General features: G+C 54.8%; 1 protein-coding gene across 10 annotated transcripts in view; it reads left to right on the top strand.

Moving 5' to 3' along the window:
• Positions 1 to 25147, top strand: part of ABR (ABR activator of RhoGEF and GTPase) — a 183583-nt gene that overhangs the window by 141982 nt on the left and 16454 nt on the right. For 9 of the 10 annotated variants that reach the window (XM_043585534.1, XM_043585530.1, XM_043585532.1 and 6 more), the window contains 2 exons: positions 2456 to 2553; positions 2963 to 3094. In XM_043585534.1, coding sequence (XP_043441469.1) covers positions 2456 to 2553; positions 2963 to 3094 — 230 coding nt within the window. Of the gene's footprint in view, positions 1 to 2455; positions 2554 to 2962; positions 3095 to 18056; positions 18520 to 25147 lie in introns of those variants that run through there. The other variant, XM_043585540.1, reaches the window with a different exon arrangement.

The raw sequence follows: 25147 nt of genomic DNA, 5'->3' as shown, positions 1-25147 counted from the left end.
TATAAGCTATGTGACCTTGGACAAGTCTTTTAACCTCTCAGAGCCTCAACTTCTTTCTCCATAAAAGGCAAACATCCTCATTAATACTGACCTAAGAGCAGGCTTAAATATGACAGTGAATGCACTGGCACACCCATCCCTTTTCTTCCTTCTTTATCACCATCTACTAAATCTGTGCAGATCTTAGTGTTGGACAAAATACAATTACACTTTTTTATCTAACTTTTCCCCGTAGGAATTTGTGAGCCAGTTAGACACCTGATTGTTTCTCCCCATTTGCCAGACGAGAAAACTGAGTCACAGAGAGATTAAAGGGACTTAACATCACAGAGGATCAGAACCCCAAGGCTCCTGACTCCTCTCCTCTTCACCCACCCCTTCCCGCCCCCTCCCACCCCCCCGCTTCTCTTTCTCTGTGGCAGTGGGGAGGTCTGTCCTGTGCCTCTCTCCCTGTGGCACATCACACAGAAAATGTGGCATTGGCTCACAGCCAGCCATTTGATAAACATTTACTGTGAAGTTCATGGGGTAGCTTACTACCGCGCCTGGGCACCTTGCTAGATGCTGGAGAAAACTCCAATGTGGCCAGCATGTGGACATGCTTTGGCATGTTCAGAGCCCTTTCAAGTGGATTTTCTGCTGTGATCCTCAACGTCCCTCGGAGGTCACTGATATCATTCCCATTTAGCAACACGCCTACTTTTTGCTTTAGAGAAGGGTTTCTCTCAGTATGGCCAGGACCACGTCACTTATCACTCAAGCTGTGCTTGTACACATGGCAGCTTCCTGGACCCTCCCCAGACACACAGACTCCCCAGGGTTCTGGGGAGGGTCCGGGAAGTTGCCCGGGAATATTCCCGGTGAGTAAACTCCTTAGGACTGTTACATACACCTGAGTCTGTGACCCACACTGCCCAGGTGCCTCACCCTGTCTCTCTGCTCCCTGTTTGCTAGCGTGGGCCCCCGGGAGCCAGCTCATTGGGGGAGAGTGGCCCGCTCTCCAAGGGCAGATAGATGTTCTGCCTCCCAAACTGGGTCAGGGCGGTTCGACACGAGGTGAGCTGCTACAAAACCTCTCCTGACCTCCAGAGTGTCCCCACCTCCTCCCTCTACTGGCCTCCTGAGCCACTCACGTGTTCACTCTAAGTCCACAGGGTTAGGCCCCATGAATCTTCAACCATGGCTCTTTGTCCTAATAAGTTCATTACATCTGCCCTGTCAGGCCTGGGATGTAGACACCATCGTGATTCCTGCTTTAATCCGTGCCCACATTCCAGTGTGCTCTGATACCCAGCTATATCTGGTCTGCATCACACCCGACCAGAGACAACTCGGGGGCAGCCCCATCCTCTCTCCTTTCTGAGGAAAGCCCTTTAACAGGAGCCTGGGAGGGGCATGTATGTCCACCCTCTGACCTCTGCCCCTTGATTCACAAGTCAGAGGATTGGCTCTAATACCCCCAAAGCACCTCCAAAGCACCATTTACCCTGGGAAACAACCTTGACAGGTCCCATGGAGGGGGAGGGGTGCCAGGGTCTGAGCCCCAGAGGGAGTCTGTGGATTTGCAGAGTGCCTGGGGTGGCTACCCAGTGTTGTGGCCACATCAGCTGGATCCCGGAGTGGAGGGGAGAAGATTTTCAGCCTTAAAGGCCACAGTTCAAGGTGGAAACACTAGGGAAAGCTCCCCTTCCTCCCACCCCAGCCCTCTACCACTTTGTCACCTGAAGCACTTGGGGTGGTGGTAAAAGCTTGCTTCATTCATTCATCCCGCAAATACTCACCATGTGCCTACTCTGTGCAGGCCCTGCCCTTGGTGCCGAGGGTACACTGGTGGCTAGGAGGACCGGGCTTCTGCCTGTGTGGTGTCGATGTAGTGAGGGGAGACAGACGGGCAGGAAGATAACTTGAGTTAAAGTTGAGTGCTATGAAGAAAACAAACCGAGCTTTTGGAAGGCGGGGGGGGGGGGGGGGGGCGTTTTGGGTTTGTCACAGTGAGTGGGGGTTGCTCCAGATTTACAGCGCCCAGGGGCCAAATGCCCTCCAGAGCCTCCCACCTCCAATGCCAGATGCCCTGTTGATGAACGTGGGATCAGCGGGGACGGGGAGGGGAGAGGGGAGCTTCTTCAGTTTGCGTGGTCAGTGAAGACCTCGGCCACGGGTTTCGTGGGGACGAGGCAGCCAAGCCAGGATCAGGGAGGAAGGACTGCACGTGCAAGGGCCCTCAGGTGAGGCCAGCTGGGCACGTTGGAGGGAGGGGGCCAGTGTAGCTGGAGGGTGGTGAATGAGGCGGGAGGGGCAGAACCAGCTAAGAAGAGGGCAGAGAAGTGGAAAGAGGAACACTGAGGGCTGCCCTGCAGGAACGCTGGGAGGGACAGAGGCATTTATCTCCCTTTCCCTCCCGAGGTCCTGAGTCTCAGACCTCACTTTGATGTGTCTCTGCCTGTCCCCACTGCAGACCTGTACTGCACCCTGGAGGTGGATTCCTTTGGCTATTTTGTCAGCAAAGCCAAAACCAGGGTGTTCCGGGACACGACAGAGCCCAAATGGGATGAGGTGAGTGGAGGGGGCTGGTGTCCCCACAGGGACCCCTGAGCTTATCACCAGCTGTGCCCACCCCACTCCCCGTGCTCACTTCCTGTTGGCTGGGGGTGGCCGAGCCTGTTGGTTTGGCGAATTCTCTCTCTCCAACCCCTCTGCTCTCCACTCCCTGCTCATTTGGTGTCTGATACCGTGTTTACGTCTAGACATGGGGTTTTCAGCTCAGGCCCAAATTCCACCTCATCAGTGAATTTGGAGGCCTCTGGAGCTCCAGAAAGAGAGGAAGTTCCTCCATGCCTTGCAATGTGCTCCTCATGGGCCCCCCTCACCCCTTTCTCACCTTGCAAGTTTGGGGCCCCCACCTGCCAGGAAGCTTTGTGTCTCAGCTTTGGAGTTTCAGGATCGTGGTGCCATCTTTCCCCAGGAGTTTGAGATTGAGCTGGAGGGCTCCCAGTCCCTGAGGATCCTGTGCTACGAAAAGTGCTATGACAAGACCAAGGTCAACAAGGACAACAACGAGATCGTGGACAAGATCATGGGCAAAGGACAGATCCAGGTGAGGGTCCGGGCGCGGCCAGGGCACCGAGGCAGGGCTCTGGAAACTGCCAAGAGGCAGTGCCACTGGGAAGGAGTCCTTCCTACCTGCCCTCTTGGCTAAGGTGCTTGGCCCTTTGTGACTTGGGTCTAAAGCTGGTTTGAGAAAAGTTCCCCAAGGTGGTTGTTCTCCCCTGCTGGAGATGGCATCTTGTTCTAGCTCCAGAAGCCCACGTGTGCCTGCTTCCTCGGGCTTCACGGCTGGCTCAGGTACATCACACACACTCCTGCATGGTGGGCTGGAGAGATGACTCCTACCTTGGTTGTCACATCTCCACTCTGATCTGCTGGCGGCTTTTCCCAGGAACATTGTGCTGAGAAGGATTCTGAGGCTATATTGCATCCATGAATGCTGTGTTTGATTAGCAATGTCTGGCATAGGAGGCGTGAGACCCTGAGCATTTGCCACTAAGCTGGAAGGGCTTAGGACCCAGCTGGCTTGCTGGGGGCTGGTCTCTGACTTGTTGCTAGGGCTGCTGGGCCTTACTCATGCCAGGAGTTCATTGGCTTCGGGTAGGTTCTGTGGGTATTGGTAGAGTCAGGTCCTGAGTCAGGGTAAGAGTATATGTGCCTCAGCTGTGTTTCTTGAAAGCCTTGTTTATTTGCAGCCTGTGTCTCTGGAACATTCTGCCAGTTTTGAAGATGGCTGCTATTCATTCACCTATTAAGAGGATGCAGGTTTGGAGGGATGACATTCAGCATGGAGCCATCCACACTCCATCTGGCACCTTCTGTTTAGGACACAAGTGGCCTTGTTGGGGGTGGATTCTGTGACCACGAAATCAAGGGAAGCAGTAACTAGCACTGGGACAGAGCCCTTGGGCATTAGGTGCTCTGAGCTTAATTGCCCCAGGTGTGATGGGGGAGGGGGGGCCGAATGATGCTTTTTCAAAGGAAGTGTTTGTTCTCTGCTGCCCTGTTGAGGCTGCAGAGATTGGTATCTGGCTTTGGCTGGGTAAAGTTCTTGGCGGTAGTGCCCTTTGGGGACCGATATGGGCCTCTTCCTTCTCCCACCTATTTCACCTCAGTGTTAGAACAGGGGAATGGCATTATTCAGTGGGGGCCCGGCCATCCGCCTCCTGTCGCCCCGTGTTCCTGTGCGTGTCCGTTCCTGATGCTGTGGGACCCGCTCTTCGGCACTGTCACCAGGGAAACCGGGCTGCCAGGCAACCACAAGCCAGTCCTTCATTAATTTAGATGAGAGAGAGGGCTGTAAATTCAGAACCTACTTCCTGCAGGCATAAGGGGTGGGGGCCCCGTCTCCATATCCCTGGGCTGGCTGGAGGGACAGGCAGGGAAGGGGTTTGGGGCTGGCCCGCTCAGCCCCAGGAGATACCCAGCCAAGAAAGTGACTGCCACGCTTCCTGGGCCATTGGTGGCCGTGGCATGGGAAAGTTAAAAAGGGTGTCCAGGGCAGCCCCCTCAACTGACCCCCCCCCCCCCAGAATCCAGATTCCAGGGCCCCATGGCACCATCCCCACCTGGACTTCCAGCTCCATTGCTTCCCTCCTCCTCCTCGTTTCTGTCAGCCTCACAAGCCCCAGGGGAAACACACCATAAATCATTACATCTTGGAGACAGGAGCAGATGGAGGCTTTGGGGGAAGGGGAGGAAGCCAGGTTATGTTTGGCAGAGAAGAAAGCACAGTCTGGTAAGGAAAATGTTTCTGTGTTTAAGCTTCGAGGAATGTTAAATGCCTGGGAGTTGATATTAAAAGAAATACAAACCTTCCTGCTGCCAGCTGACCTGGGCCTGTGAGCGGCCAGCTGAGAGCCAGCATTCTCTGGAGGACTTCGGAGTCTCCCAGCCCTCTCCTCCCCAGGGCGCAGCCCTTGGCCCTCAGCTATGGAGCTGCCTTGCCCTCCTGCCCGTGGGTCAGGGAGGGGTGGGGGTGTCCTGCCCAGTGTGCGCCATGCCTCATAAAGCCTGCTCCCCCGTGATGCCCCACGGAGCCCCTGTGGATCACCAGGCTGGGTGGAAAGCCTGCGCTGAGCCAGTCCCATGTGGCCAGGCCCCACGGAGCCACAGAACAGCCTGTTCCCACATCTTGCTCCCACCTCCCTTTATGCCACGTGTCCAAGGAAAGGAATTGGCACCAGCCTCTGGCACATGGCTCTGCTCCCCTTTGGCGGGCACTGAGGATGGAGCTAAAGGTGGCCTTGCCATAGGGGCCATCTTTGGTAATGTTTGGGTGACCTGAAGGAGGGGCAGGGGAAAGAAGGCCCATGCCTGTCTGCCACCTTCTTTCTAAGCCCCTTCCTACTCAGCCCATCCAAAGAACAGCGAGGGATTCCATTTCCTGAGCTCTAGGTGTTTGCTCAGAAACGAGTCTCTCTCTGAGTTTGCCTGCTGTGGCAGTGGGGGCAGGGAACCTGGAGCAGCAGGCTGGGGGTGTGGGACAGCATTTAGTGGCAGACAAATGGCAGCACTGATCAGCAACATGTGTGTCCAGCCCTTGGGCTCTTGGAGGCACATTCCCAAACATGATCTCCTCTGATCCTCGCAACAGCTCTGCGAGGAAAATGACAATTATATCCTCCCCGTGAGGACACTGAGGCCCGTCGCCTCTGCTGACCGTGTGCAGGGCAACCATGCCCTCTCTGTGCCGTGTCCTTATCCCCCAGGCCTCCATCAAGGAATCTCCCAGGCTGGGTCCAGGACACTGGCATGGCTAGTGGCCCAGAGAAGGAGCCAGGGTGATATTCTGCCCCAGCACCCCACTTTATGGTATAAAGTGAGCCTAGTCCTTCTTTAGTCTGGAGTCCTTTTACATTGGCAGGGGATGCTTACCGCCTGGTGCGCCTGGCAAGAAGCAGAATGAGCATGCCTGCAGAGAAAAGAGCCAGGGGTGGGGGACTTACCATCCTTCTGCAGTGTACCCACCATGGGCTGGCTGCTCCAAGATCCATAGGGGCCTGGCCTCAAGATCGGAGAGCCAAGCCACAAGAGAGCACAACAAGATGCCAGTAATGATGGTGATAGCACCCCAGAGCTAGCACCCAGCACTTGAAGCTGTTTTCTCAGGGGTCTTCACGTACCCTGTGGGAGAGGAAAGCGATCGCAGTTGGAAAGATGAGAAGACTGAGGCACCAAAGGGGTAGGTGACCTGTCCAACGCCAGGCTGCCCGTGGGGAGGGAGACAGGACCAGAACCAGAACTGGAGGCAGGCTGGAGCCCTGTCCTCTGCAGACGTTCTCCTGCCTGCCGCTGTTCCCTGTGGAATAAGATGGAAAAGCGTGCAGCAGGAATTCAAAGAAGGAAAGACCACCGTGGGCCGGAATCGGGGAGGCTCCCAGGAGGAGGTGGAGTGAGGGGGATTTGAGAGCCCTGGATTTTTTAAAATTCCAAATGCAGTGTTTATATTAGAAGGAAAATTGCAGTAATAGTAAAGGGACTTGAAACAGAATCACGAGCCATCCCTCCTCCCACTCCTCTGAAACAGCCATTCGACTTTGTGCCTTTTCCCTTCTGCAGGCATAGAAATTTTTATATAGCTTTAATCACAGTGTGTATTTTGTATTTTTTTCTATTTTCATGTAATATCATTACCTCCCTTTTTTCTGGGGCTGTATGTAGTCTTTATAATTACCTTTTTGTTACAGTACCCAAAGTAGATCTTATACTTCATAAAAATCATTTTACATAATGGCCAGCACATGAATTGCCATTTTAAGGTTCTGTGTTATTCTAGCAAGGTGGGCAGGCTCTGGATCAGCAGAAAGGAGCAGGGTGGGCATTCCGGGGAAAGGGCCTTTGTGGCCATGCTGGGAGGCAGGGATGTGCAGGGAGTGTCCCAGGAAATTAAAGAACCCGCCTGCCCCGAGCAGGAGGGATTGTGAGTAACACAAGTCAGAGGGAGACTGAAGGAATGAATGAAAGAGATCAGAAGGGTTTTAGGCCAGAGGACGCCTAGGGGGCATTTAATCCAATCCTGTTTTGGGCGGAGAAGGAAACTGAGACCAGAAAGGGTGAGTGACAGAGCCACAGTGGTTGAGCAGGGGCTCCAAATTCAGGGACCCAGTCCCAGGTTGGTCATGCTTGGTCAGCTGCTGGGCAAATGAATGAAAGAAAATGCTCTTAGATGGGGCGGGTGTCAGTCTGTGACCCTCAGGGATCTGCCCTTTGTCACTACAAATTTCCTGGAGCCTCCCCCACCCCCAGCTTAGTGCATTTCTCCTCTTCCACGGTCAGGAGCCCTCCCTTTGTTCCCCAGACCCAAGAGGCCAGTATGTCCAGATTCTCTGTCCAGGCCACCCCCACTGCCTGCCTCCTCCTTGCGGACCCACCCCCGCCTGACCGAGGAACCTCTCAGCCAGGAGGCCCCCCTTTGTCTGCCTTGGCTCCCTGGCCCCAGGGGACTCCCATATGTTTATCTCAGTCTATTTCCAACTATGCTACTCCAGGCTCCAGATGTGCTGTCCCCAACTGGGACCTACCCGCTGGCTGATTAGCATATTCCCAGGGCCCAGCCCTTGTTGACTGGCATGGCCTGAGGGGAGAGCTGACCCTGAGGACCCCATAGCTGGGTTCCTGCCACTGACTCCAGACTAAAGAGGAGTCTGAGACCTAGAAGCTACCTAAGCCAGAGGAGCCCCTCCATGCCCCTGCTCCACCCCCATTCCTCAGCTCAGCCAGACGTGGTGGCGACAGCCCCCACCCTTGGCTCTGCCCCCCCCACACACACACACACCCCAGGGTAGGAGGCGGCTTCACCTGGGAGTACTGAAGACCCTGGGGTGGGAAGGGGCAGGGTCCCAGGCCAGGAAGGAGGCTCCAGCTATCCTGGTGCCCTTCACCCCCAGTTGCAGAGTTCAGGCCTGATGGGATGCCTTGCTTCTGTCCTCTTCCCTTCCAAAGTGCAGAGCCCATGTCAGAAGGGGAAAAGGGATAGTTTCTATAACATTCTTGACCTGGCCTCTTGGAAGCTTGTGAGGGTTCAGAGCTATTATAAATGACACTCAGGAGGACGTCACAAAGGCCAGTCCCCTGCCTTCAGTACTAGGACACAAAGCCCTGATGGGCACATCTGACAATATCTAGACCCTCTTTTTTGTTCAACTGTGGTAAAATATACATACCATAAAATTTATCATTTTATTTTTTTTTTAATTTTTTTTTTTTAACGTTTATTCATTTTTGAGACAGAGACAGAGCATGAATGGGGGAGGGGCAGAGAGAGAGGGAGACACAGAATCCGAAACAGGCTCCAGGCTCTGAGCAGTCAGCACAGAGCCCGACGCGGGGCTCGAACCCACGGACCGTGAGATCGTGACCTGAGCCGAAGTCGGCCGCTTAACCGACTGAGCCACCCAGGCGCCCCAAATTTATCATTTTAATAATTTTTAGTGTCACCCAGAGGCATTAGATACGTTCACATTGTGTGCAACCATCGCCACCAGCCATCTCCAGAACTTTTTTTTTTTTCCAGAACTTTCTCATCATCCCAACTTACCATACCCATTAAACAGTAACTTTCCAGGGGATGCCCGGCTGGCTCAGTTGGTAGAGCATGCAACTCTTGATTTTGGGGTCATGAGTTCAAACTCCATGTTGAGCATGGAACTTACTTTAAAAAACAAAACAAAACAAAAAAGGTAACCCCTCTGGCAACCACCACATTCTACTTTTTTTGTCTGTGATTTTGACCATTCCAGGGACCTCCTGGAAGTAGAATCATGTCTTTGAGGTTTATCCATGTGGTAGCATGTGTCAGAATTTCCTTCTTAAACTAACTTTTTAATGTTCATTCATTTTTGAGAGAGAGAGAGAGTGTGTGAGCAGGGAGGGACAGAGAGTGAGGGAGACATAGAATCCAAAGCAGTCTCCAGGCTCTGAGCTGTCAGCACAGAGCCCGATGTGGGCGGCTCTGAGCCACCCAGGGGCCCGCAGAATTTCTTTTTCTTTTTTTTTTTTTTTAAGTTTATTTATTTTGAGAGAAAGAGAGAGAGAAAGCACAGGTCAGAGAAGGACAGAGACAGAGGGAATCCCAAGCAGGGTCTACACTGTCACTGCAGAGCCCGACATGGGGCTCAAACCCACAAACAGTGAGATCATTACCTGAGCCAAAGTTGGACACTTGACTGACTGAATCACCTGGGCACCCCCCTCCCAGAATTTCCTTCTTTAATGCTGAATAACATTGAATGCATAGACCACAATTTGTTTATCCACTCATCCACCAATGGACATTTTGGTTATTTTTGACTTTCTTCCTTTTGTTTTTTAATTAAAAAAAAAAATTTACTTTAAGTGGGTTCCACACCCAATGTAGGGCTTGAATTCACGACCCTGAGATCAGGAGTGGCATGCTCTACCGACTGAGCCAACCAGGAGCCCCTAGACTTTCTTCCTTTTAAGTGAGAAAAAGAGCCTGGTCTTTGAGGATGGAGATTTCATAGCCTCCTCCTCTTCAGACCCAAGATTCCCCACCCCCAGCCAACTGCTCGTTGGTCTCCAGCTATTACCAGAAAGCAGGGCCCCACAAGTGGAGGACCAACTGGTCACTATTAGCCTTTTCTGGTTAAAACAGTTGCCTCTTGGCTTTCTCTCCCCCAATTTAGGCATCCCTGTCTCCTTGACCCTTATTTCCTCGGATCTCCTCTGCCCTTCCCTAGGTCATGGTTTATATGTACTGAGTGTGGAGGGAGTGACCCTGACGCTGAGGGTCAGAAGACTCCTATCTGGGGGCTGCAGTTTCTTCATCTGTTAAATGGAGATAACTATTCCCACTCTGCCTTCATCACCAGCTTGTTGTAAGGCTCAGAGGAGCCTCCCTGAAAGAGCCATGCTTTCACTAGCTTTTTCATGCCTTTCTGCATACTGAGCACCCTCTAAGGGTCAGGCACTGTGCTGTGGATACAAAGAGTGAACAGGACCTCAGCATGTAGTAAACAAAAGAGGAGAATTTTGATATGTCAGTGTCGTTGGGCCTTTGAGGCCCAACAGATCTAGGGTTCAGAGTTCAGCTTTCTTCTTTCATTAGTTGGGAGAGCAGAGTAAGTTAACTTTATTTTCTGTTTTCTCATCCGTAAAATGGGTCCTAATGAGAATTGAATGTGGAAGTCCATGAAGCCCTTGGCACAGGGCTGGCACAGAGTCTGTGCTCATCTAATAATGATAGCCCTTTGCCCAAACTGGCAGGTCCAGGTACACTGTCCTCCACCTTCCTACAGGAACTCCAGGTATAGCTCATCAAGCAGCACCCCCTCCCAAAGGCTGTCACCTGCAAGTGGCCCCCTCTGTATAGACCTTAGGTTGGCTGAGGCCATATCTATTTTGTTATGCTGATGAAGGTCAGACCTGGCTTTGACGAACTAACCTCAGAGTAGGCTGGAGGTCAAGGTTAGGCCCCTTAGCACCAGGCAGCCAAGATTTCCCTGCCTTGACCCTGGACTGAGCAGCTCTGGGCTCTTCCCTTGGTGCAGCTCTCAGCTTGGCATGGTGCGGTCAGGCCCAGAGCACAAAGTGAGTGAGGAGCCAGGAACAAGGGGCCATTGTTGGCCCAGAGTTGTTTCTGGTTTCAATTACTCTGCAGAGCATGAGGAAATTCAGAGTAAGCGTGGGTCAGGAGCCTGCTAGGGCAGGAGTCAAGGGCTCCCCCACCCCACATCTCTCTCTTTGGCCCTTGAGGGGTCTGTTGTCCCTGTTTGACTGCTGGAGGGCCAGGCATGTCAGTTTTATTGCTCTGGGAGCCTGGGCTCTGGGTCAGAGGCCTGGTTGACCCAGACATTTTTAGCTCTTGCCCACTCTGGTTCTTCATGGCTGGTGCCAAGAGGTGCCGGGGTCCCTCCCTGGGTGGGATCACAGAGGGACATTCATGTGGGTCCTTGACACCTTCTCCCAATCGTCTTTCGGGCTGCGCTGACCACTGCTGGGCCCTGGATCCTGGGAATTAATGGCCTGGTTTTACCTAAGGGTGTGGGGGCAGCTATGAGAAAGCCTTGGGGCTGGCTATTCCCTTTCATTCCACCACCCCAGCCCTCAACCCCTGGCCTGGCACCCACAATGCTAGTCAGTTCCCTCCCCTAGGATGCTGCAGTGGCCATGCTGGGAATGGTGTTCCAGCCTTTCCCCCCGGAAGGTGGAGTCCTCCCCTGTACCCAGCCTCAGTCCTGATGTGCACAAGCAGGGGAAGCATCTGCCTCTAGAGTTTGCATTTCATATCCTTGTTGCCTGCTGTTCTCAGAGCTGGCCCACGAAGGGCTCTTTCTTCTCTTTGCTGCTGCCACCACCACCAGGCCAGCCCAGAGGCACATGGGGACAGGGGAGGTTTGGTGCCAGCACTGTTTCTCTCCCTGCTTCAGACACTGCCTCCTCCCAGAGGCCTTGGGACTGGAGCCATTGTCCTGCCCCACCCCATCCTCTGCTCGTCTCAGAGCTGTTCATCCCCACCTGCTGTCACTTCTCAAGACTGGTCCAGATGCCTCAGTTACACTTGGAGAGCAGGCAGCAGGATGGGGGAAATCCAGGGGCGGGATACCTTGGGAGGGCCAGCGCCCCACTACCCAGAGACTTCCCCACATTTCTACAACCTCTCTCGTTCCACCCCTGCTCAGCTGCCTCCGCCTCCCAGGTGTTCCTGATTTGGGGAGGCGGACTCTGCCCCAGTGGATTCTGGAGATGGGAAGCATTCAATAGAAAACAGCTGGAGGCTGGAATCTCCCTGTTGCCCTCCTGCCCCTCTTGGGAATGCCACCTTGAGGGCAGGCCTGGTGCCCACTCCCTAGGCCCAACTCTCGGGTGGGTGGCAAGCAGAGAAGCTAATTCAGAGAGGACCTTGGGAACTGACTCATTCAGGGCCTGAGAATATCCAGCTTCTCAACAAATACAAGAGGGGTGCTGTCTTCCCAGCTCTGGGAGCTCCCAGACTCAGGCAGAAGAGCTGGGTTTGATTCCAGATCCACCACCTAATAGCAAGGTGGCCTCAGGTGACCTCTTGAGTGCTTCCTCTGGAACCCGTGTGAATATTAAATGAGATTACAGAGGTGACTGTACATTTCAGTAATCGCTGAGCTCCCTGTGGGCAGAGGCTGCAACTTTATCTTCCTAGAAATCAAAAAAAAACTGGTCTCTGGGTGGTCTTGCTTTTGATTTTTTTGAAAAGATCTCTGAGAAAAGGACTTAGTAGAGGAATTGCCAGGGACATCCCTGAGTGAGGGCTGAGGTGGATATGAATGCTCACATGGGGCACCTCACATGGGGTCTGCCAGCCTCCCTCACTGCGGGTGCTGCAGACCCTGCCGTGGCCCCTCACTGCAGCCCAGCCTTTGCCACGGCATTGAGGGGTGTGAGCAGTGGTGGCACTCCGCAAGGGTCTGACCCCCAGGAGCAGCCCACTTCCCGTGAGCTGGGACGGGAGAGGCTGGGCACAGCCTAGCCTGCTCATACCCTTAGAGGCAAGAGCTTCAGGACCAAGGTGACCCAGAAAGCACCAGCCTGAATGACTCGGTGAGTGTTATCCAGTTGGAAAGCCTCCGAAGGGAACCCACACCAGCAAAGCAGAGGCCCACAGCTTTCCCAAAGCAGAGAGAAAAGTAGAGATAAGACACGAGTTTCAGAGCCAGGACTCTGACCCGGAAGTCTCCTTAAAAAGCCCCTCATCTCCCCAGCCTCCACATCTCCCCGCCCTGAGGGCAAGCTGGGGCCAATGGCTGTGGTTAAGAGAAACAGCAGTTCTCATGAGAACCATCCCCTGGAAGGAGGCTAAGGGGCTCCAGGTTCTGCCTACTGAGCTTAGGGGTTGCTGGGAGGGACCTGGAGCACCCCATCCACCCCGGGCTTTAGCCAGGGGCCTCTTCTTTCTTCTGTTTTTATCTGACTGGGGGGCAGGGAGACTTTGGTATAAGATTTCATTTGGAAAGAAAGGCAGAGAGTGTCCTCTGCAAAAAAAAAAAAAAAAAGAAAGAAATTCATTGATGACCATTTGTCTGGTCCAAGCCCCTGTTTTAACAGGTGTGGAAACTGAGCTCAGAGAGAGAAAGTGGCTCCTGAGTCTCCAGTGACCAGGCAGGACTCTTGCCCAGGTTCCCTGGCTCCCAGGAGCTTTCTCCTGTTCATTTGGAGCTGAGAGTTGAGTGGAAAAGAGTTGGTTAATCACAGAGCAGGAGAAAAAAGGCATAGGGGCTCACTGGATCCTGACTTACTTTCTTTTTAAAAAAAATTTTTTTTTCAACGTTTATTTATTTTTGGGACAGAGAGAGACAGAGCATGAACGGGGGAGGGGCAGAGAGAGAGGGAGACACAGAATCGGAAACAGGCTCCAGGCTCTGAGCCATCAGCCCAGAGCCTGACGCGGGGCTCGAACTCACGGACCGCAAGATCGTGACCTGGCTGAAGTCGGACGCTTAACCGACTGCGCCACCCAGGCGCCCCCTGACTTACTTTCAAACCTTCCTGTTTGAGGCTGTCGTGTCTTCAGCATGAGGCCTGGGGGGGGGGGGGCTGCCTCTCCCCCAACACTGTGCTGGGAGACCCTGGCCACATACCTCCTTCTAGTGAGAAGGAGCAGGCAAGAAGCCAAGGGGGTCTGGGTGCTGGTCTGGCCATGAGTTGTATGGGGAGCAAATAGAAGGACACGGTAGGTGTGCTCTTCCCGCTCTGTCCCTGGGTGGGGTTTGTTTTAGATAAGTGAGATGTTCCCGAAGGCTCCAGTGGATTTTCCAGCCATTTCCATGACCAAATATGCCATGAGAATCACTAGGGGTTGCCAGGGATGTGCCATTGGTATAGTTCTATAGGACAAGTACAGAAGGAGGTGAGAACACACATTAGGGATGCAGGGATACAGAGCCAGGAATCTTAAGGGGAGTCTCCTCGTGCTTTCTCACAGCTGCTCTGGGATGTACCACCTGCCCCGCCAGTATGCACACCCTGCACGAGGGCCCCGGTCTGTCTGGGCTCCGGCTGCTGGCCCTGCTGGTTCTCTCAGGCTGGACTCCTGTGCCTGTCTTTGGGCGGGGACTGCCTCGGGCTTCCTTTCTGCAGCCCTCCAGCTTCAGACTCCATCATGCTGTCCACCACCTTGCTCCCCAGCTCTGCTCCCCATCTTCAGTGCAATCCCAGGGATAGAGGATCAGGGTTCTAGTCTGGGCCGGGGGAGAAGAGGGAAGTCTTCTGCGGAAAAGGGGGTCACTCCAGAGAAGTGGCAGCAGCATCCCAAAGTCCTGAGAAAGAACCTTTCTCCTAGCATTCACAGGCTGGAGGATTTGCCTGGAAGCCGTCCCCACCCCCAGCTGTCACCAAGGCAGCACTGGTGGCAGTCCCTGCCTCTCCCGCCCACACATCTCAGGCTGCATCTATTCCCTGTTGACCTTTTTTTCTTCAGTGATGCCGCTACTGATCACTTTAACCTGATTTCGCCTCATGCAGGCTTGTGCTGGGTGCCTGGCCCCAACCGTCCCAGATATACACCCCTCCTTAGGTGGAACCCAGGGCCCTGCACCTCCCTAAGGGCGGCCCTTCTTGTTCCTTCTGCAGGGAGCCTGGAAGGGGGGGTGCAGAGAAGGGATGAGGGAAGACAGGACAGTCGACTAGGAATGTTTTTAATTCCAAAGGCAGCGACATCTGTTTGTGTGGGCCTTCCCGCCCAGGCTCTGTTTATCCAGACAGGGGGCCCTTGCTTGTCCTCAGCGGCGGGTTCTGCCAGGTGTGGCTGGATGGAAGGGATGGACAGAAGGGGGAAGGGGATGCAGTCCTTCCCTGGGTGGTCAGGACAGCCTAAGCCTAGCCCATCCAGCAAAGATGAGGAAGGGTCTGTGATGGGCTGGAGGGACTGGAATTCAGACGGTCACTTTTGAGGAAGTGACTGGGAACATTTGTCTTGCACAAACCCCCCTGCAGCTTGCTCCTAGACCATTGATTCCAGGAAGGAGTGAGTCAGGCTTAGGGAAGAGAAGGCAAATCTGTGCTGTCCCAGAGAGAGCCCCCAGCCCACGGGGAGGAAGGGAAAGATGAACATCTCAAGGGAAGAGCCTCCAACTCAGCTACCCATCTGCTAAGGCGCTTATGTCACCATGGAGACCAGTTGGCCAGCTTTCACCCAATCAGAGTTTGCTTTATCCAGACAAGTATTGAGCCTGGGGTTCCTATGACAGGCAAGCATAGGGCTTTGGGAACAGGATCTAGACTGCCTCCTTTCTCCCACACACCCAGTGGTGGGGGAGGCACACCTTGTCCCACAGGGTGCAGTTTGGGGGAGTAAACTGTACCCTGTGCATATGACCCAGATAGAAGGAAGAGAACCTTAGAAAGCCAGCAAGGGGCCAGTTTTGAAGTTAACCAGCTGATGGTACCAAGCGTACCGACATGGTCAGAGATGTTAATGGCACCTTCCCAGCCAGTTACACAACCAGCGGTTGCACGTCAGCTGAAGGGTTGCAGAGGAAAGCCAAGCGGATGGCCTTTTTTCACAGCTCTCAAGGCTCATGCCAACCCCTCCTCCTCCAAGAAGCCTTGTGCGGTTCCTCTGACTAGAAATTTTCTCTCCTTTCCTTCAACTGTCATTGCACTTTATCTGTGCTCTTCTTAAGGCCTAAGACTGGGTTTCATGAGAGCTAAGGTGATGCTTTGGCCATCTGGGTATGGCAGGCACATCACACTTGATATGTGTCAAGTGAAGGAGTGCTTTTCTGCTGCCTGTTAAAGGTATTTAAGCCCATGTGTTGCTCTTCTCTTGGGCTCTCAGCCTTGTCAAGCACAGACTTTTGATTCATGTCTGTGATGATTCCTCAGCCCCACACCCAGGGTCAAACACATAGCCAGGCCCTCAGTCAGCGCCTCTTGAATGAAATGAATGAGTTGGAGAAGTGAAGACTGCAGCAGTGAGTGACACCTTCCTGGAGGAATGGGTTTTGTGACAGCCAGGGTGGGGAACCTGCCCGGCCCCTTGTGGGACTGGAGGAAGACTCTCTTCAGAAGGAGCATCTGGTGCCCTGGGAGAGGCAGATTAGGGATGGGTCAGGAAGGATAGGGGGCCTCAGGCCTCAGCTGGGCAGGGGACACAGATATGTCCCTGCCTCTGTGGGTCTCTTTCTCTCCCCCTCAGGGAGTACCGGGCAAGGTGTCATGGGCCGGCCGTGTTTAGCTGCTGCGACTTTGGGCAACTTTGGCTCAGATGTGAGGAGACTCCGTGCAGCCTTGGCAGCTTAGCCCTGTCTGCACTGTGTAGAAGCAGGTGTGGAGTGTGGAGCCCTAGAACAGATGGAGCTGGCCCGGCCACCCTGCAGGGACACCCGGAGCCCAGCAGAGCTCCAGGACCCCACTTCTACCCGCCAGGCAGAGGGAGTGCAGGACCAGATCCTGCAATGCAGGATACGACAGTGGTGCTGTCCGCCGGACCTGTTCTGGCTGGCCCCAGCATGGCCTTGGGTAGGGTGCTCAACTTCCGGTCTCCTTCATTTCCTCAAATGGAAAATGGGGGTGCTGGTACTTACTTCGTAAGGTTGAGGAATCACGAAGTGAGTTAATCCATGTGGTTTAGCACGGTGCCCATCACACCGTAAATGCTCGGTAGAGGGTGGCTTTTATTATGACCAGGTCTTGGCTTTCTTTGCAGTGAAGCCCTGCGTCGGACTTCATGCTGAACATGGAGCCTGCTTGGGATTCTCTCTCTTTCTCTCCCCTTGCCCCTCCCCTGCTCGTGCTTGCACACACTCGCTCGCTCTCTCTCTCTCTCTCTCTCTCAAATAAATAAATAATTTTTTAAAAAGGAAAAAAAAGAATCAGCCACACTTCAGTGAGGCCCAGTGGTTGTGAGCACCAGAAGCTTTGAAAGAGACCTGTCACTCCCCAGCTACAGTTGTGTGACCTCAGGCAAGAATTTTCCCTCCCTGAGCCCCAGTCCTCAAAACTCAGAAAACAGAGACAGTAACACAGGCATCACAAAAGTTGTAAGGCCTAAATGCAGTTGGATATCTGAAAGCCCTTTGCACGAGACCTGGCTCGTGGTTGGCATCCTGAAAACGTTGGTTTCCTTCCTGCTGTGAGCCCAGCTCTGCATAATGTGATGTCTCTGGGTTTTGTGTACCCTAACCATCTGGGGGCCTTCCCCCCACCCCCCACCCCAACACCAGGCTCTAACTTGGTGATTCATTTCTCACTCTGGTTAGAATGTTTACCAACTTGAGGGTAAAGAACAAGTTCGTTCTTCTCTGTCTTCCGAGCCACCCAGCCCAGACAAAGTGGCTGATTGCCCTTTGCCAAAGTGGCTCTGCCCGCGGCAGCACAAACTGTTTGGGGGTTTTTCTGGTGAAGTGCATGCGGCCACTGTTAAAAGTGGCTGTGTGAGGGGCACCTCTTGCTGGGCATTTGTAACCAGTGTCATTCTTGGCTTTTGCTCATGTCCTTGGAGAATGGCCCATGGTGACCAGTTCCTTTCAGACCCCTAGAGCCCAGGAGGCTGCCCCACTGGAGAACTTCGTTATTCTTTACATTCCGAAGAGGAGGTTTGTGAGTGCCAGTCCACACATGTCTCGTCCTGTCACCAAATTGGCATCCAGGGAGGTGCCTGGGGGCAGGAGTTGAGAGTAGGGGAAGCAGAACTCCAGGGCAGTGCAGGACCTTTGCCTGGGACAAGGGCAGTTGTCCCTGGCCAGAACGTAGCTCCTGCCCCCTGCAGACCCCCCTCTGGCTTCCTCCCAAGCCCCCCTCACATCCCCCAGGCCCCCAGGGAGCAGCCTGGTGGTGAAGGGGTTAGCCGCGGATGGAGAGGGGAATGGACTGGATTGTGTTTAGCTGCTTGTCAAACTTTATTCAGTACTTGGGCTGAAGGTCAGTGAGCTGGAGCCCCAGGCTGCCAAGAGTTAAAACCCGGAGGTTGGGTTTTTTGGAGGGGCAGCCGCCAGCGCCTCCTTTGAGTCACTTCCTTCGGTGGGGGCGGGTCCCCGCGCGGTCTCGGGAGGTCCGTGGCGCACGCACTGGGGCGTCCCTGCGAGCCTGGCGCGGACCAGCAGGCGGAGAAGAGGGCCCGCCGCCACCGGTGCGCTCCTCTGGGAGGCAGTCTCCGGGGAGGGGAGGAGAAAGCGGAGCCGCACACCATGCGCTTCCCTGCCCGGCAGGAGTAACAGTCCAGGCCAGCCCGGGGGCTGAGCGCTCCGCACGCTCGCTCTATCTTCGCCGCTGCAGCTGAGCCCCGGCGGCCAGGCTGCCCGCGCCTCTGCCTCTCCCGTGTCCCCGGAGCTGGCACCGCAGGCCCGGTTGTAGTCCGGGCCGGGTCCTGCTGCCGCCGGCATGACCGACATTCTGCCTCAGCCCGACTGCAGCCTGAAGGCGGTCTGTGAGCCCCTGGAGCGCTGCTGCCTGGATCGGCTGGAGGAGCCAGGGAGCAAGCGGCCCCCCAACACGGGCGCCCGGCTCTGGGGCCGGGTGCGCAGCAAGCTGCTCCGCCAAAAGGTGCTAGGAGGGGGGGAAGGGGGACCTGCGTGGGTGGGAGGGCCGGGGACTGCTGGGGCTGCTCTGTCCCGCCCCCCCCCCCCCAGCCCCCCTTGGAGATCCGTTACAGCTCCTGCCTGATTATGGAGTCCTAGGACAGGCTGGGGTAGGCATGTGGGTCTGTTGTAAGTGGCCTTAATTTGATGATTAATGCTGTTGCCACCCCCACCCCTGACCCTGGCTGCTTTCTTTGCATCTGTCCCTGTCTCAGGAAAAGGGGGGTTGTTGTCTCCTGTGGGAGAGGACAGCCTGGCTCCTTTCTGAGTCTATACAGGCAGTAATGTGAACGGTTAAGCAAGGGGCTCCTGGGTCTCAGTTCCCCCTACTCAGGGTGCCCACCCCCTGTGGGACCCCCTTCCCGAATCCCGTGGACATTGCTGAGGGGCACTGGCAGAAGCACTCAACACCACTGGCCATGTAAGACTTCTTTGTACGGGGCTGTGGGCATCATGCCCCACCAGGGAGGATGGGAGCACGGTGTGGAGGTGGTGGTGGTGCTGAGTCTGGGGGCTACAGCCTCCAGGGGCCTGCCTTGTCAGGGACCACCCAGATGACTGCTGGCCCAGTTCCAGCTGGGCATCAGGCAACCCAGTCAGCGTGCCAGGGGTTTCCTGACCCAGCAGGCAGCCTAGACCAAGCTGTGCCAGGGCGGACTGCCTGTCCTGCCTGCAGCCCCAGACCTTGGTGGGGATTAAAATCTGAGATAGAAGCCGACTGTCCTGCAGCTGGGCAGGCTGCCTAGGGGCTGGCTTTGGGCCCTGGCGTCAGGCATCTGAGGAGGAACCAGACCCAGCACCTAGTACACAGTAAGCACTTGATAACTGTGCCCTGAATTCACTGCCTAAGCAAGATGTCGCAGGGTGCCTGTCCTCGCTGGCAAGGGCCATGCCCATCCTTCAAGGGAGGCTGTGGCTGTGGCTGATGGAGATTTCCAAGCCATCCTGCAGCTTGGGGAGGAGGGGAAGGGAGACCCTCTGTGTAGGTCTTTACCTCCAGCCAGCACCTGCCAAGAGGAAGGGATCTTGGGCCTGTTGTCTCCTTGTCTAGTTTCACCCCTTGCCAGTGGGGCATACTTGACCTCCCAGAGGTGACATCAGTTTTGGAAAGTGCTGGACAGGGCAGCAACTTGAGCTGTCCTGCGTTGGCCCCTGTGTCACCTTCAGCATCTCCAGGGACCAGGCTAGCAGAGCCCTGCTGGCCTCAGCTGCTCCCGTCGCCCCTCTGTGCTGAGGCAGCTCTCTGTGCCCGGCAGCCCGGAGCCGTCCCTTCCCTGCACCCCCCTCCCCGGCCCCTGCTGAGGCCAGCAGACACCAGCCCAAAGCTCATTGTCCATTCCCAAACCTCCAGGTTGGCAAGAAACTGCCCCAGCAGTTTCCTGGCCTGGTGCCAGCCAAACAGAGCCTTTCTGGTTCACCTGTCCCTTTGGGGAGGTGCCTGGCAGGTAGGGGGCAATTTTTCAACCCCTCAAATCCCAGACTTTCTGTTCTTTCACTGTGCGTGTGTGACTGGCAAAATCAAGAATCCGCCTCAGGAATTCTTTAGGCAGCTTTGCCTCTGGGGGCCTCTTGTATCTCCATGTCTGGTGGTACCCTCTGGGCAAGGGTGGCAGGCCACCCAGGTGCTGAGCACCTGAGCCGATTGGTATCCGTGTGACCGCAGGGTGGCTCTGGCACTAGGGTACCCTGTGTGGCCAGGGATTTGGTCCTTTAGTTCCCGCTGTGTGGCAAAGTATGTCAGTGTCACAGACACGAGGGTCTGCATGGCGGGACATTCATTCACCCTGCTGCGCCTGCCTAACTGTGCCCAGGCTGGTGGGTGAACAGGCAGGCCTGGGGGGCCAGGCCCTCTGCCCACTCCCCTTCTTTCCCCAGCTGCATTAACCTATTTTTTGCAGGGCAGGCGGCTCACTGCCAGCCAGGGAGGGGACTAGGATCAGGCAGCAGCTTAGGTGGCATGGGGGAAGGGCGCCAGGTACCACCCAGCCTGGCAGGTGGGGTCGCCCATTAACTCCTCATCAACTTTGCCCTGAGGATTTGATGCTGTGGATGCCAAGACACCTGTGGCCCTCCTGCTCCCTTTTCACTAAAGATTTGTTAAAGGCTGGAGGGGGTGTATGTGACTTATCTGGGGACCCCTTGCTGGGGCTAAAGAATGTGTTCAGATGGGACAGTCCTAGTTAGTATTAACCTGTGGGGTCTCTGCACCTGCTGGAAGGGGCTTCCCTCTGGGTCCCAGGGGGCTGTGTTTGGGGTTGTTCGTATCCCCAAGGGGAGTTCTGGGGCTGAAGCCTCATTCTGGTCTCTGACTTGGCGGTTGGCGTGTGGTGCAAAGCGTTTAGCAGAGGAGACACGTGGCATTTGGGTTTGCGGGCTCTGCCAGGGCTCTCGGCTCCGCTTCGCGTTTCTGCTTTCCTTTGCCTTTCCTTTTTAATTTCTTGTTTGTTTTTTAATTTTGCGCCTCAATCACACTACCAGAGATGAGGCTCAGGGCCTGCTCTTCCTCCCATCGCACCTGCTCCTGGAGCCCTGGTTTGCACTTTGCGGGGAGAGAGGCTGAAGGAGGAGGCCCATCCCCCACCCCCTGAAGTATCCAAAGATTTTAATGGGGTCACTTGTGGGAGCCATAGAGAAGCTAGCAGGCCCCCCATGAAGCAGAGGCCAAGCCAGAAGCATTGGGCAAGGGGCGGGGTGGGGGGGTTGCCTGGAGGTGGGGACTGAGGGTGAACTGGCAGGGCCCAGAGGATGCCGGGGAGGGCGGGGGGGGGGGGGGGGCGTTGAGGACAGTTCTTGATGACTTTGGCTCTGCTTCAGGGGTTGCCACAGGGCGTTGGGAATTCCCTGCCTCAAAAGAACTTCTGCCAAGAAGCCAGAGGCCAGCAAGGTAAATGGAAGTGTTTCCTGCTGAACCCCAGAGTGTCTGCGATAGGGTTTGCTTCCCTCTATTTCTGGGGAGGGTCAGAGGTGTTGTCTGAGGAAGGACAGGATGGGAGCCCCTTTTGGGTCACTTGTCTGGGGAACCTTAGGGCTCAGGTCCTTCTCTTGACTGTGACAGGTCCTCATCTTGACTGTGACCACAGGACAGCTCCTAGCCCCTCCCGGAGTCTGTCATTGAACTTGACAGTTCTTCCTAACAGGTAGCACCGGGTACTCAAACCATGCGTATATCCCCGAGGCTCACACAGCCATCCCCTGGCTGTTCTAGGTGTGGAGGGTACAAGGGTGCTAGGCTATCAGATACAGGTACATCTTGGGCTCATTAACTGTATTTCATAATCTGGCTCTGGATGCCAAGAAAGATCTTGAAACCTTATGCAGTAGACATCTATCCTGCCCTGGCTGCCCACACACTGCCCTGCCCCTCGTCCCCTGCCCTGCCTCCTCTGCCATATCTGCTAGAGGGAAGGGACCTGTGTCTATGTCTTAATCATTCACGTGCCCACTTGCACCCCTACAGTGATCCCTCAGCTGTAGGAAAGGGACAATAGTGCCTCTCCTTCAGGCTGGAGACCCCTGTGGCCAGCCCATTTACCCCCTGGGCTTCTGTGAGAGCCAGGATTGTGATCAGGCTGGCTGGAGAGTTAGCAAGGGGGAATGGAGTAACATCCCCACATTCTCACAGCCATGAAGCTTCTTACAGCACTTGCTCACTGGGGCCATATGGGTGATCTCCTGACCTCCAGTGCCCCTACTTCTCCACTGAGATGGCTCCCAAGAGGGCTATTTGATTCCACAGAGCAGAGGTCCTCAACTCTAAGAATCTGATGAAGGTTATGGAGCCCCCATCCAGACACAGAGCCACCCATATGCACAAATTGGATGCTGTTTTAGATACGGTTACAGATCCCAAGGTAGGAACCCCTACTCTAAGTGCACTTGGCAAGTGCTGTTTCTTTGCACCTGGGGAGGTTAGAAAGGGCACTGGCTCTCTCCAGCATCTCTGTGGTCCACAGGTGGCTTGGCCAGGCAGCCATGCTGGGCTTGGTGCCCCAGCTTTTAGATGGCCCCGGACCAGGGGGAGCTAAGCCTGCCAACCCAGGTGGTTCCTGAAAGGCCAAAGCTGTCAGAGCCCAGTGTCACAGGAGTATCCAGAGGCAGCGAGGCCACAGGAGGGCAGACATTTTGGAAAGAGCCCAGAAACTTCTGCAGGAGCTAGTTTGGGGGAGTTGCCAGGCACTGGTCAGGGAGCACAAGTTTGGAAAGCCCTCTGCTGAGTGGCCTTGCCTGCCAGCTTCCCAAATTGTCAGGAGCTGGTCAGCAAGTACTGTCTTGGCTTCCTTTCTCCCTATCAGCTCATGCTGGGGACAGGAAAGATATTTGTGTTCTGACTGCTCCCTAGCATCCTAGAGGAACACCCATTCCCCCATGTCTGGAACCTGCCTGCCCAGTCCCTGGGAGGAACGAGAGTCAGTCCAGGATCCCACTGAGCTTTAGATTAAGGCCACCCCCGCTGCATTGTCTTTTGTCCCCAGGGTGAGCCTAGAGAGGTGGTAAGCCACCTTGGGAGCTTGCTGTTAGGATTCTTCTGCAGAGAGGCTGGGAGGGCCCTGTCATTCCGCAGTGATTTCCTCAGCCAGGAGCTAGAACCTTCTCTGTCCTGGACAGTGATCCCAGCCAAGGTTGGTGCCTCAGATGGGCACAGCCAGAGCAGTGACAGCCACAGCTCTGCTTCCCATCACATGCTTGAAGCCTTGTTTGTGTCCTGGCCTCCTCCTTGGAGCACCCCGCCCCTCAGGCTCATGCGGCACAGGATGCCAGAGAGGGCACCAGGCTGGTGGGAGTCAAGAGGCCTTATTTTTCTAACTCTGAGCCTGCTGTCTTTACTGGCTGTGTGACCTTGGCCAAATCTCTTCACCTTTCTGATTCTCTGGCATCAGTATCATGAAGGAGCTGAACAGGATGATCTCCTAGATCCAGCTCATGTGATGATTTTGGCCATGTCTCAAGATTCCTGTTCCTAAGTCTTAAACTCTCAACACGCTGGGAAAGTCTGGGTGGGAGAGGTCACAGGGCTGCCCCTGGGCCAAGGCCAGCCATTCACTGAACAAAGGAGCTGAGAGGTGAGCAGGAAACATGAGACTTCTTGACCCCTGTCCTAAAGGAGCCTTGGTGGAAAGGCATTGCTTTCTCTCCACCCCCCACACCCCATTTGATTCATTTTGTCTCTGAATATTGATGGGTGCCTTCCATGTACTGGGTGCTCAGAGAAGGCAGAGAACCCTTAATCTCATGGAACTTTCTGTCTACAGAAGGAGTCAGGCAATAAATGAGATCATTTCAGGCTGGACAAGTGCTGGGAAGAAAATAAAATTGGGTAATAGATTAGAGAGTAATGAGAAGGGAGAGGCCTTGCCTGAAGAGGTAATTTTGAACTAAGATTTTTTTTTTTTTTTTTTTTTTTTAGCGTTTGTTTATTTTGAGAGACAGCACAAGCAGGGGAGGGGCAGAGAGAGAGAATCCCAAGCAGTGTGATTCAGTGCAGAGCCTGACTTAGGGCTCAATCTCACCGCCTGATCATGACCTGAGCCAAAATCAAGAGTCAGATGCTTAACCAACTGAACCACCCAGGTGCTCCTTGAACTAAGATTTAAATGACAAAAGGATTCTGGAAAGATCCAGGATAGTGCATTCCAGGCAGAGGAACAGGCAAAGTGAAAACCCTGCAGCCGGGGTGGCAATAGCATATTCAGAAGCAGACAGAGGCCACGGGAGAGTATAGGAGATCACCCTGGATGGAGCAGGCAGTGGCCAAATTGGGTAGGACCTTGCAGGCCATGATAAGGAGTTCAGCTTTTAATCTCAGCACAGTGGGAAGCCCCTGGGGAGCTTAAGCCTGGTTTTAGTGATGCAGACACATTTTGAGCACTTGCTGAGTACCAGGTCATTCCTAGCGGTAATGTGAGAGGTGATAACCTAAGAGGTGCTAATATTATCTAGTCTGTTTTACATGAGGAAGCGGGCTCAGAGACTGACCCAGAGTGACCTGAGTGGCTTAGTCCAGGAGCCAGCACTTAAACTCGGCTCTCAGCCAGCATGCCGCCCTGCAAGATGGAGGTCCAGAGCCCCGTGGGGGCCTATGACTGATCCTCAGTTGCCTGGTTGTCTGGGTGGTCATAGAACTCAATGGGATCGGGGCCGGGTGCCCTGGATAGGGTGCCTTGCTGCTTGGGGACTTGCGGCCTGTGGGACCAGGGCAAGAGTGCACTGAGAGGCCCTTCGGAGCAGGCACAGGCAGCAGAATTGCCAGGGCTACTCATTCTCAAGAACAGGCTCTGTGCCCAGACAGCGTTCCTGGCCTGGGCAGGGAGGATGAGGTCAGCTTCAGAGTAGGACTTTCACAATGCTCACCGAAGCACTCTGAGTCCAGAGAGAGGACACCGAGCCCGTGGTGGTCCGGCAGGCCCTTAGCCTTCCCATGGCAATTAGCATGAAACTTCCTGCTCAGGACCTCAGCCTCCCACTCCTGACTCTGGAGATGAGGCTGCTCTGGGCTGCCTCTGTGTTGTTTTGGCCGCAGCCAGTTCCTTTTCCCAAGAGCAACCCTGCCTTCATTACCCTGGTGCCCCCAATATGGCCCTGAGCCGAGGCAAGGC

This window comes from Prionailurus bengalensis, chromosome E1 (genome assembly GCF_016509475.1).
Source record: "Prionailurus bengalensis isolate Pbe53 chromosome E1, Fcat_Pben_1.1_paternal_pri, whole genome shotgun sequence".
NCBI lineage: Eukaryota > Metazoa > Chordata > Mammalia > Carnivora > Felidae > Prionailurus > Prionailurus bengalensis.
Note: the sequence above shows the minus strand (reverse complement) of the source record. Positions and strands in the feature narration are given on the sequence as shown.